Source organism: Sebastes umbrosus, chromosome 16 (assembly GCF_015220745.1).
Source record: "Sebastes umbrosus isolate fSebUmb1 chromosome 16, fSebUmb1.pri, whole genome shotgun sequence".
NCBI lineage: Eukaryota > Metazoa > Chordata > Actinopteri > Perciformes > Sebastidae > Sebastes > Sebastes umbrosus.
This window is the reverse complement of record NC_051284.1, coordinates 27,375,638-27,388,010: the sequence shown is the minus strand read 5'-3', so window position 1 is coordinate 27,388,010 and position 12,373 is coordinate 27,375,638. Positions and strand designations below refer to the sequence as shown.

Genomic DNA, 12,373 nt, shown 5'->3' with positions numbered 1-12,373 from the left:
TTGCTGAGCGTCCCCTCGGGAACCATCATGCCAAATTTGGTGCTTGTATCACTATTTGCATGATTTTTCCAATACTTGCACCGGTGTTGTTTTAATATAACGGCCAGCAGAGTCTCAGTCAGTAAGCTAACTATTGCCAAATAGTGGCACATAGCTAGCTACGAAGCTAATTAGCTAGTTAGCTTAACAGTTATTTAGCAGCTAGGAGGAACCAGGTACATTTATAAAAAGTTACTTTGTCAAACACATGTGCAGTGGTGGAAGATGTACTCAAATATTTTACTTAAAAGTAGCAATACCACAGTGTTTGCACTATCTGTTTATATCATGTTTATTTTTGTTTATAGATTATATTGTTTATTGTATATTGGTAGAATTTAAATTTTTTTTAATTCTTATTTTATTCTAACGTTTTTATCTATTCTTTTGTTATTATACTGCTTATTTGCACCAACAAAACCAAAGCAAATTCCTAGTGTATACCTCTTACACCTGGCAATAAACACGATTCTGATTCTGATTCTGATTCTGAGTGTAGAAATACTGAAGTAAAAGTACAGAAGTATTAGCATCAAAACATACTTAAAAGTACCAAAAGTCGTGATGCAGAGGCCTACATCAGAATAATGTTACATTACTGATATCATCACTTCTTTGTCGATTATGTTTTGTATTATTAATCTGAATCTGCAAAATAACTTAAGTTATCAAATAAATGTAGTAGAAAATAGGCTCCAATATTTCCATCTGAAGTGTAGTGGAGTAGAAGAATAAAGTAGCATAAAATGGAAATACTCAAGTAAAGTATAAACACCTCAAAATTGTACTAAAGTACAGTTGAGTAAATGTAAATAACATTAAAATCCACTTGAATGAAAATGGAATTACTCAAGTACCTAAAAATAGTAAAGTTATAAGAGTACTTCTACTTACTTAAAATTCATATTAAGAATAACAGATTTTGTATTAGATGTTCTCAAGAGCAGAGACCAACTGATTTGTGAATGACACAACACTTAATGTTGTGTATGCTGATCTGTTGTACACTCACAATATGCAGTGAAAATAAATGTGAAAACTGCATTTTGTTTGTGTGTTTTTCTTTCTTCAGGGTTCAGTCGACTGCTTGGTGTCAACCTGGTGACTGATGATCCTGCTGAGGCAAAGCACCAACGCATTACAGCTCCAGTCAGCGTGCCAGGACCTTGGAATGATGGGAAATGGTGCAGTGCCGCTGTGTGTCGTTCATTGTGACATTGAGAGCTGTAAGTAAGGAGAAATTTAAGCAGGATGAAGAGATGTTTTGCTATTGTTTTATATTGCAGGTGTTTGTAGATCATCACTGATGTGGTAAGAAGAAGAGCTCTTTGATTGAAATGCTCTCAAAACAGAGAGATGATTAACCAAACTGTATGATTACCTCTGAAAATATGTCTGTTTTGTCTAAATTGCCTAATGATAGAAGATTTCTGACCTGCTTTGAACACAGGCTGCTGCATATTTTTTATGTTTACACCTGTATACACTGGGGATACAAAACCGAACCGTAAAGAACTGCACCGTTCGATGACATACAAACCGAACCGTGGGCTCGTTGAACTGTTGCACCGGGCCTGCTAACTATTTGATGAGGTGCCAGAGACATAGAAGAGGCATTTATCTGAACATAAGCCTACTTGACCATTAAGTAGCCTGCTTTATTTCATAGAAATATCATTCATTACTATCAATCTATTTATATATTTTGGAGTTCAAACACACTGGAAATGGTTGTTTTTCTTTCCCCTAATGTGCAAAACAAACCAACCTGAAACCATGACCCAAAAACCGCATTACAAACCGAACTGTGGGCTTGTTGAAGTGTTGCATTACTAGTTTACACCTTGATTAAATATGTCATTTACTAATAGGTCTGAATCAACAATTTCTGTTGTCCATGAGAGCTACAGAGGACACACAACATTGAAATGAGGTCTTCTCCTCAGCCTGTTGTAATGTCCTAAATATCCTTAAATGTGTCAAATGAAAACAGGAGACGTGAACTGATTTGCAGGTCAGTTATATGTTTATTCAGCTTGTTGCCGGCTGTTACAGTTACACCGAACATAATGGTGCAGACTTTGTATTAGTTTCACGGATGTAAAAGCGCCATCTAGATGTAACATCAGCAGACAAACAACAAGGAGCTCCTGCACTTCCGTTTCCGTTCCATCGTTTAGCTTTGAATGAACTCACAGAACAGAAAACAAATCTAATGCAGATACGCTGTGAGACACACTGCATGAGTAAAAGGAGAACCCAGTAACAATTTAGTCTTCCACAGCATTTACATGTCCAGAAGCTTATGCAAGAAAAGACATTAGAAATTTAAATAACCGGCCGAATAGAAAGACCCAAACTCACTCTGGTTTTTAAACCAACCTAAACTTGTAGTATTTGCGTAAATGCAGAGGAAGAATAACTAAAAAGGACAAAAATGGGTCTTTTAATATAGTGAAAAGAAATGTTTTAAGGTTACTGGTTCACTGACTACTAGAGAACCAGGGTTGCAGGACAATGCATGATCGATTGGGAGAGTTCCCGGTCAATAACGCTGCAGGTTTCTTGCATCAGTTCAAACACAGATAAAGTCCAAGCATCGAGAGATAAAAGGGATATTTGTCCTCCTTCACAAACAATTGGTCAAATGTTTGCACAACAGAAGAGTCAAATAGTAACTCTGCTGCTTGGACCTTAACGTGTGTGACGGAGAGGAACTCAGCCAAAGCAATACAGCTGTCCGACTTAGCTATGTAACTAATGCAGTGCAGCCACTCTGCATTTTACAGTTTGCCATCTTCTTGATGTGCGGTGTCAGAACGTGTGTAGAAGAAGGGGGACTTCTGGTGGACCTCTTGTTTAGCACAAGGGCGCATCTGTCTTGAGAACGATGAGCTTTAGTTTGCGTTTGGGTTTTGGGAGGAGTAAAGGATGGAGGGAGTATTTTGGGGGTGGGATTGGGGGGGTGGATGACAGAGGGGAGAACGTATAACAAATGAGGGAGGGAGAGGGGTGATGTTCAGGTCAGGACAGGAAAGAATGGGTGTGAAGAATTCAGGTTGATGCCAGGCTGGCGGCATTCAGGTTTTAGTTTAGGGCGGAAAAGGAAGGATAAGCCAGACGAATCTCTTCCCCCTCCAGAAGTTTCCTGAAAAGAAAACAGATTATCCTTGAGCTAACTGTTATAAATAAAATAATAAAAAACACATTTTTGTTGGTCAAGTGAGATTAGAAATATAATAAACAAGGTCTTTTAAAACATGTTGCCCCAGAGAAAGTCATTAAATCATACATGTTTGATTAAGATAAATGTCTAAATTAGGGCTGTCAGAGTTAACGCGATAACACGTTAACACAAGTTTGTTTTAACGCCACTAATTTCTTGAACGCATTAACACGACTTGCGATTTTTAGGTTGTAGCGGAGCGGGCTCAGTTGTAATGCTGGAGTGAATATACTGGTATCATATGAAACTATAAACCTTAAGGAATCCATTGATACCAACCATGTCATACTAGCTTGTCGCGAAGGAGGTTAAATAACACTCCAAACTTTCGCAAAATTTTGGCGAGGATAAACTGGCATGGCCATTTTCAAAGGGGTCTCTTGACCTCTGACCTCCAGATATGTGAATGAAAATGGGTTCTATGGGTACCCACGAGTCTCCCCTTTACAGACATGCCCACTTTATGATAATCACATGCAGTTTGGGGCAGGTCATAGTCTACAGCTGTTATGTTTTGAGCATATTTTTTATGCTAAATGCAGTACCTGTGAGGGTTTCTGGACAATATTGTCATTGTTTTGTGTTGTTAATTGATTTCCAGTAATAAATATATCTATAAACATTTGCATAAAGCAAGAATATTTGCCCACTACCATGTTGATAAGAGAATTAAATACTTGACAAATCGCCCTTTAAGGTACATTTTGAACAGATAAAAATGTGTGATTAATTAGCCATTAATCATGCAGAGTCATGCGATTAAATATTTTAATTGATTGACAGCCTAAGTCCAAATATTAGTGGAGACAAAAGACCAATCTCACCGGTACGCAGCTATTTCAATGTCAAGGGCCATCTTCACATTGAGAAGGTCTTGGTACTCTCTCAGGTAGCGCGCCATCTCATGCTTGGCGTCGGTGATATCCCGCTCCAGCTCACTTATCCTCATCTATGAATGCAAAAACACACAATCATTCATTATCAAATGTCACAGTTAGCGATGCTAGACACAATGACTTATACAACTTTATGATAAATATTTTATTTTAGGTTATTTTAGCTTGAAGAGATTTGTTTCAATATAATTGGAAATGGTTAACATAAGCAGTTTTTTTAATTCCCTGATCTCTTTTGTGTGTGTGTAGCTACCATATACTGTATATATAGAGCTACGTTGTGCTCTCTCAGTTTATTCAGACCGTAACCTTGCAGATTTTCACCTCTGCTGTGAGCCATCACTTCCTGCTGAGCACTAAAGTGTGTGGAGTCTGTAGCTGCGGCAGAGAATATATTTACATCTTGTAGCAAAAAGAAGCTTCTCCCTGCTGTTTCTCTTTCTGCATGTCGAGTGTAGTCTTTTATTCTGAGTGTCATCTATTAATATTATTCTATCTTATCTCTGTGTCCAACCTTGAGGCCAAGACCCTTTACACGCCATCTTTAATCTTTCCTGCCCCTTTTCTCTGTGCTGTTGGAGCAGATAACCAGAGTACCACGTACTGGTTCACATTCCCCTATTGGGTGAATATTCATGCAGATCAGGATCCAGTTATCCCTCATTCACCTGGTACTTTGCCACCTCTTTGGACTGCGTGTCCTCCAGATCCTCCAGCTGCTTATGTAGGGAGTCGATGACGTTCCGGAGAGATTCGATCTCAGAGGATCGGGACTGAAGCAGTCGCCGGTACTCCATGGTCTCCTCCCGGATGGCGTGCACGGCCTCGTTGTTTTTGCTGGCCATCTCCGCCACACTCGCGAACTTGCTCTTGTACCAGTCCTCAGCGGCCTGCATGTTCTTGTTCGCCAGCCGCTCGTACTGTGCCCGGATGTCTCGCAGGGCGGTGGAGAGGTCAGGCCGGGACACCTCCATATCCACGCTGATGTTAGCCACCTGCAGCTGGGCCTGCAGCTCCACTTGCTCCTCTGCAAAGACTTTCTTCAGGAACACCATCTCATCACAGAGAGAGACTACATTGGCCTCGGCGTCACAGTTGGAGAGCACGGCCCTGCTGGCCTCCTCCCTGGCCCTCTGCAAGGCCTCCTCAGCATCCATGCGCCGCCTCGCTTCATCCTCAAAGCGCTCCTTCATCTGCTCATACACATCTCGCAGGTAGTCTCTCTCCGCCTCCATCTTCATCTTCTCCCCGTTCTCCGAGTCTATCATGGCCCTCAAACTCCGGGACTGCCCCTCATAGAGCGTCTGCAGGTGGGACGGGTCGTTTTGCCTTCTCCTCAGCGCATCCAGCTCGGCCAGCAGGGCTCGGTTCTGCTGCTCCAGGTGCCTCACCTTCTCAATGTAGGTGGCGAAGCGGTCGTTCAGGTCCACTAGCTGCTCCCTCTCCTGGGAGCGCAGGCCCAGCAGCTCCGTGTTAAGAGTGCTGGCCTGAGCCAGGTCCATCCGCTCTGACCCGTCTGGCAGGGAAGAGGAGGCCAGCCTCAGGATCCTCTTCCCAGACGGAGGAGCTCGAGGAGTAGAGTAGAGGGAGGAGGACATGGAGGATTTGGTGGTGGACTGGGAGCCTCTGTAGCTGTCCCAAGGGCGGCGGTAGGAGTAGAAGGAATCGTAGCTCATGATGAATTTTTTGTTGGTGATTTTTTTTTGTTTGTTTAAGAAAAGGGATGTGGATGTTTTTAGTTTCAGAAGGTTTTTTTTTTATGTCCCCCTTGTTCTGCACACCATCGGTGAGGATGAGCGGGCGGTTTGCACTGCACCAGCTCAGTGATGCTGCAGATCCCTGGCTTTTATAGAGAGATGCTGCCCCCCCCTCCACTACAGAGAAACATCAGTGCTGTCAGCATCCACCAGGCCAATAGCAGACTGCTGCAGTGAGGAGAGAGGAGGTTGGTTTTCAGACTCTCTCTCAGCCTCAGCAGGCAGAGATGATGTGGTAGTGCAGGTTTTCATTTAATCTGCCCCAAAAATGACATTGCAATCATTTACTCTAACTACTGGAGGCATGTTTTACTCAACTTTATGCCCTCAATTCATTCTCAGATGCATCTCTTAAGCAATGAAGACAACCACATTTATAAAGTGAAGAAAATCACCTTGTGAAAATGACTGTGAAACAAAATCTTTTCCACAACCCATTTAGAGAGAATCAATACATAGTGCGTAAAGCGGCAAACACTTTAACAGGCTGGCATTAAGGGCTTTAATGTTATAGGAAACAAATTAATTTCCATACAGACTGCTCGGTACTTAAATAGATTGATGTGGTTGACAAGTGCCCTCTGCTTTACTGTATCTGAATCATATGAATGATGATTGAATAAACCCACATACACAGATATCAAGACCTTTTCCTGCCAGTTGAACATTAAACAGATAGCTGGTGCTTTATTTTGTTACTTTATACTTTAAAGATATTTACATTTTCCTCTCCTCTTTTCAATGTTACCCGTATCGCTATGAATGTCCTTTAGTAGACAGATACCCCTTCATAATGCTCGATATTGTTCCCACAGTATCTTTAGACGTATCTGCTTGATCTATTTACATTGCAAATTGATGAGTCACTGATGTTCTCACTCTGACAGCAAGTGTGGGAGACACCACCGAGGAAGAATCTGTATCTGCTGACACAGAGAAACTCTCCTCCTGTTTAACATCCAGAGATGAGTCAGAGGGTGCTTTAAATCACCCTTAGTGTTGAAAAAGGCGTTGACGTTCCTATATGGGAATCGATTCAGATTTCTGCTCAAGGACACGTTTCTGGTGGCAGACATTTTCAGACTGGGGACGGCTTTGTAAGACGGTCTCTTTAAAAACGTTAGAGGGTGTCAGGATTTGTAATCCTGCTGCTCTGCAAGCACTCACTATTTGACCCCTGACAGTAAAGGGAAAGTAATTAAGATTTCCGTGCACAAGATAACCATAATTTATGTAGAGTAGAGTAGTAGTAGTAGTAGTAGCTATCTTTTCTAACTTTGAGAATGCACACACAGCGAGTTCATCAAAATGACCACCCTGATAAAGGCAAGATGGCCTGAAAACATTTGGGGAATAAAGCATGGGATGTTTGAGAAGAGTCATCACCTTGAGTCCTCCTACCAGTTACTATTATTATGCCAGTAGGTGACACCATTTAGCCAGGCAATATCCTCCAACAGTTTCTGTTCCCTGAAACTGAAATCTTTACACCTGCCAAACTAAAACATAAGAAGTTTCTTTAAGTATCTGATCCAATTGAAATGTGGCATTATTGTTTATCCAAAGGCTTTTTGTAGAGGGAGATGCTTTATTTATGTTGCTGCAATTCTTTGCCAAAAGAGGTCAATGACGGTCATTCATTGCCTAACATTTAAATGGACGCCCCACCCAAAAGGACAATCAAATTGTTTCTCTCCACTTAAAGCTTTAGTTCATTAATTTATCTATTGTATACTTACATAGGGAGAAGCAACGCAACAGATGTGATGTATACAGGACTTGTCCTGTCCTTGGTTAGTGTGGTAGATGGAGTAGGTTCAGTGTGGATGCTAATGCAGTTTGACCTAATGGCATTTGAGTTGTGGTGCTCACAGCACCCAAAAAAAAAAACATTTGAAAAACTCAATGGCAGTGTCTTTTTGAAAATAGGGTATTGTTACTCACAGGAATCCACAGATCTAATTGCAAACAGTTTTATTTAGAAGGTGCTTTCTACTAAAATATGCCCACAAGCAGTCTTTTGTTTGCACAAAAGGAAGAACTTAAGGTCTGTGAATATTCCTAAATCCTAAAGAGTAAAATGGAAAACATGGTGTTTCCGGGTGAACCACTCTCCTTGATACTAAAATCTGAATCTTCTAGTAATTCAGCACACTGAAAACTACTGCTTTGCCCATCACTAGAACTCAGCCATCATTAATATTATTAGTAACACCCGTGCTTTTCCTGTTTTGACTAGTCAAAATGTCTGCTGTGAAAAAGGCCTGTTGTATCAGTCACATCCAAAGACTTCTATAAATTGAATATAGAATTTAAAGGCAGCTTAAAGGTCCATTAGGTCAGGTTAGGTTAAACATGAATACTGGGCTTCCACTCACCCAACTTTTGGCACATTTCTCTGTGTATTGTTAACTGTCGTAGAGAGGGATAAGGTCTATATATTTATCTTGTTGCAGTTCTCAGTAGTTGCCAATAGAGGTCAATGAATCTCATTGATTGTTTAACATTTAAAGGGACAGCTCACCAAAAAACACAATAAAATCGTTTTCCTCCTCTTTTAGCGGGAGGGATTTGGTGCGACTGCCTGAGTGTTTTAGCCATCAGTTGTAGTTCTCAGTGAGTGAACAATATGAGATTTTTCTTGCTCACAGCACCAAGAAATGCCTTTTAAAAAACACTCAACTGCAGTGCCTTATTCCAAGTATGACAGGGTTGTTTCATCTTCTGTTTTTCTCTGCTCAGTAAAGAAACTCTCCCTAACAAGGCCTGTGAATAATCATATATAACATTTGAAATATAAGAAGGAAAACTTTTTATTGTTTCTTGGTGGCCCATCTCTCCATACTAACATTTGATGCTTGATAACTGAGATAGTGTTGCATGTAAACATGACTTTAAAAAGAAAACTAAACTTATCAACATGCAAACATGCCTGGACTTTGGGGTAAAAGGAGCTGTTTTTAATTACTGCCATTGAGAAGGAAAGTTTTTCACAAGTTGTCAGTCCCAGATATGTGAGGATACGCACATCAGGACCAGTCATATAGTTTCAAATACTTTTCTGATAAGAGCTGACTTTAAAAGACCTTCCTGATCTTGTCTCACATGGCTAAAACCTAGGGTTGCCCCCTCTTAGTCGATCAGTTGACTAATTGGTCGTTTTGGTCTTATAGTCGTCTAAGATTTCTTTAGTTTATTAGTTGTTTTTTTTATGCTTTTTTTCACGCTGAGTGACTTATTTCCAAGAAACTTCTGAGCACATCTCTGGTAAACACAACATTTAAAGTGGTGATTTTGTGTGATTCTTTGTGAAGAAACTCAAGTTTTACAGATCTGTCGACAAAATCGTATGAGTGTTAGTCGACTAAGAATTTCTTTAGTCGAGGACAGCCCTACTAAAATCAATCAATCATTAATCATAAAAAGTATTGTCAGGTTTTAATTAATTTACTATCTCCGTTACTACCCAGTGTTTATAATATGTGAGTCCTGTGGAGATCTTTTAATAAAGGCTATTGTAATTTAAGGTTTTGAACACTAGGTGGCGCATTTGCATCACATGTCAGTGTGACTATTTCAGATGTTTTCATAAGAAATACAGTTGTGAAAATGCTTATTCAGTGATGTGTGACAAAATAATCTTAACACAAAATAACATATTCAGTCATATTATGATGGAGTGAGTGATTTGTGGTATATTAAAATCAGTTGTAGTCCCAAATAGTCAAAGAAAAATGCAAATTACATGTTTATTCAGAGTCATTTACAGTGAATATATTTCCCAATGATACATAAGGTAAAAATAAGTACATAAAACATTTTCTATTGACAGAAAAAGACTTTGGAATGTCAGGCTTTTCATTGCTAAAATCGTTCACCTATTTTATACATTTACAAGAATTGCAGGAATATACTTCCACGTGAAAAAAAACAAAAAAATATTCAGCATCTGTGTTTTTGAACAGGAAACTGAACTAATAATGAGAGCTTGGAGCTACTTGAAGAGCATGTAGGTGAACTGCGTGTCACTGTTTTACATTCAGTTGAAATCTGCAAAATACTATCCACATAAAACCACATAAGACATCCAACATATAAACAATACAGAAATTTAGGCTAAGTTTCAATACAAAAGTGTATTCCTTTGGTAGAAAAACTGTGCTCGATATAAAGAAGTATATCTTGCATGGCCTCTGGTAAGACCTCTTACATCCATGGGGCCAATAACGGGACTAAACATTCATCTCATATCAGGAGTGCTGCATATTCATTTATGTTGGCACCTAGACATGCACAGGTTCTGTTTGCTCTGGCACTGTGCTTCTTGAAACAGCAACTTCTGATTATAACAGCATGAAGGTGTTCATTCACAGGTCGATCTGTACAGTTTACTTTGGTTCATCTTTGATCACCAAGAGTGCTGGGAAGGGGGGGAGATATTGCGCGTAATGCGTCCAAGTGTAAACTATGTGCAGCTGCTAGATTTCTAACAAAAACCAAAAGAACTGATCACATCACTCCAGTACTTAAGTCCCTACACTGGCCCCCAGTAAGTCACAGAATTGACTTTAAAACACTACTGCTTGTTTACAAATCACTAAAGGGTCCAAATTACCTCTCAGATATGCTTCAGCAGTACACACCTACTAGACCTCTAAGGTCACTGGGAAAACATCTATTAGTAGTACCCAAGGTCGGAAGGAAACATGGTGAGGCTGCTTTTAGCTGCTACGCTGCTCAACTGTGGAACAAACTTCCAGATGAGATCAAAGATGCACCAATAGTGGCCACTTTTAAATCTAGACTCAAGACCAAAAACTGTTCTCAGACGCTTTTCCTAATTGATCAAATGCTGCACTTTACTGTCTTTTGATTGTTTTTATTATCCTTTTAATTTTTTTCTTTAATATTCTTTTATTTGTTTTTTATCTTATGCACTTTGTGTTCTTTTATCTTGTTTTTATATATGTAAAGCACTTTGAATTGCCTCTGTGTATGAAATGTGCTATATAAATAACCTTGCCTTGCCTTGCCATAGAGTTGCAAGATAAGATATTACAAATGAAGCACATACAAAAAAAAATTCTTAAAATCTCTCCAGACTTGTCTTGTGCATGAAATGGGGGGGCAAAAAAATCACTGCCATACACACTAGTAATATACAGTGCAACTCAAACTTCATTCATCTCCTCGCTTAGAAGATTTTCATCCTTTTCCCAATGGGTCTGCCTCCCTTTGCCACTCTCTGGCTCGGCTGGTCTCTAGAAAGCGGGCAGTACTTGATGGTGTGCGCGTTGTCTCCGTTGGCACTGCAGAGAGGACAGGTGTACGCCCGGAGGATCGGACACAGGACTCTTCCGTCTGCTGTCTTCAGGATGTGGGTGCCGTAAACTTCCTCCGGAGCACCGTTATTCCGACAGAAGACGCACACCTTGGGCTCCGGTTTGCCCCTCTGAGTCTGTTTGCGCCTCCTGTCCATGGAGAGCAGATCCAGGCCGGTGAAGCTCCCTCTATACGGGGGTGAATCTCTGTCTCCCAGCGGTGAATCCCCAGTAAGGTGCTCGTAGGGCCTCAGCAGCGAGATGTGCTCCTTCAGATCATAGATGGAGATCTGTGGTGAGCAGCAGGAGTCCACGTGTCCATCGCTGTCTCTGCCGTGTCCAATTACGCAGGAGCAAACCAGGGAGTCGTCCTCCAAGCCCAGAGTCGCTTTAAGGGACTCGGTGATAGAGTTGGGGCTGCAGGACGAAGGGCTGTTGATCTTATTTTTGGCCACAAGTGTCGACAGGCCGAGGTAGTCGTTCCAAAAATTAAAGGTGTTGTCGTACGGAGAGCCGCTGCTGTCTAAAAAATCCATCCTGACTGGAGCTGCTGCAGAGTTTTAATGTCCACAGAGGAGAAAAGGCGGTGTGTTTGTCAGCATGGGTAGTCTGTGGAGGTGGTTCGACTCTCTTCTCTCTCTCTCTGCTGGGTCTAGTATGCAGAGCAGTCAACATGTAGGCTGCTGATAAAGCCCCCAGAATGAATAAAACAGGGAGGCGTGGTTTGGTTCAACTTGATTATCTCTCTTTTGCCCCATAGGAGCAGAGCAGAGCAGGGAGTTACTGAGCTGAGGAAAAGCAGTTTCCCCTCCCAGGATGTGACTATTATCACGGAAAGACTATCTCTTTGTGCTGCAAGAGAATTATCTTTCCTGTTGGTTGAGATAAACAGATATATGTTTCTTCTCAGAATTATTATTAGGTTGTTTTGCCCTTATGTTTTGTCAATTTTGTTAGTTGCAAATGTCTATTTTCCTCTCCACCTCTTGTCTTGGGTGGTTTTCTACCCATATAGGGTAAAGTTAATCATTGGTGCTATTTTGACAAGTGCTTTTTGGTGTGTACTTGATAGAAAACAACCGTTATTCAATTTACAGCCAGGTGATAAAAGGTTTTTAATTTACAGAAATAGAC

At 40.7% G+C, this 12,373-nt stretch overlaps 3 protein-coding genes across 4 annotated transcripts in view; 1 reads left to right on the top strand and 2 right to left on the bottom strand.

The window, feature by feature from the left end:
- alms1 (ALMS1 centrosome and basal body associated protein) overlaps positions 1-12,373 on the top strand; it is a 71,294-nt gene that overhangs the window by 853 nt on the left and 58,068 nt on the right. For both annotated transcript variants that reach the window (XM_037796728.1, XM_037796727.1), the window contains exon 2: positions 1,112-1,265. The gene's annotated coding sequence lies outside the window, so the exon portion shown is untranslated. The remainder of the gene's footprint in view (positions 1-1,111; positions 1,266-12,373) is intronic.
- On the bottom strand, positions 2,044-5,979 carry si:dkey-33c12.3 (uncharacterized protein LOC335380 homolog). Its single transcript, XM_037796743.1, has 3 exons — positions 4,830-5,979; positions 4,090-4,214; positions 2,044-3,187 (listed from the first exon to the last, which is right to left on the bottom strand). The coding sequence occupies exons 1-3, from the start codon at positions 5,835-5,837 to the stop codon at positions 3,127-3,129; spliced, it is 1,194 nt and encodes a 397-aa protein (XP_037652671.1). The 5' UTR covers positions 5,838-5,979; the 3' UTR covers positions 2,044-3,126.
- On the bottom strand, positions 9,654-11,963 carry LOC119504537 (nanos homolog 1-like). Its single transcript, XM_037796747.1, has one exon. The coding sequence runs from the start codon at positions 11,773-11,775 to the stop codon at positions 11,113-11,115; it is 663 nt and encodes a 220-aa protein (XP_037652675.1). The 5' UTR covers positions 11,776-11,963; the 3' UTR covers positions 9,654-11,112.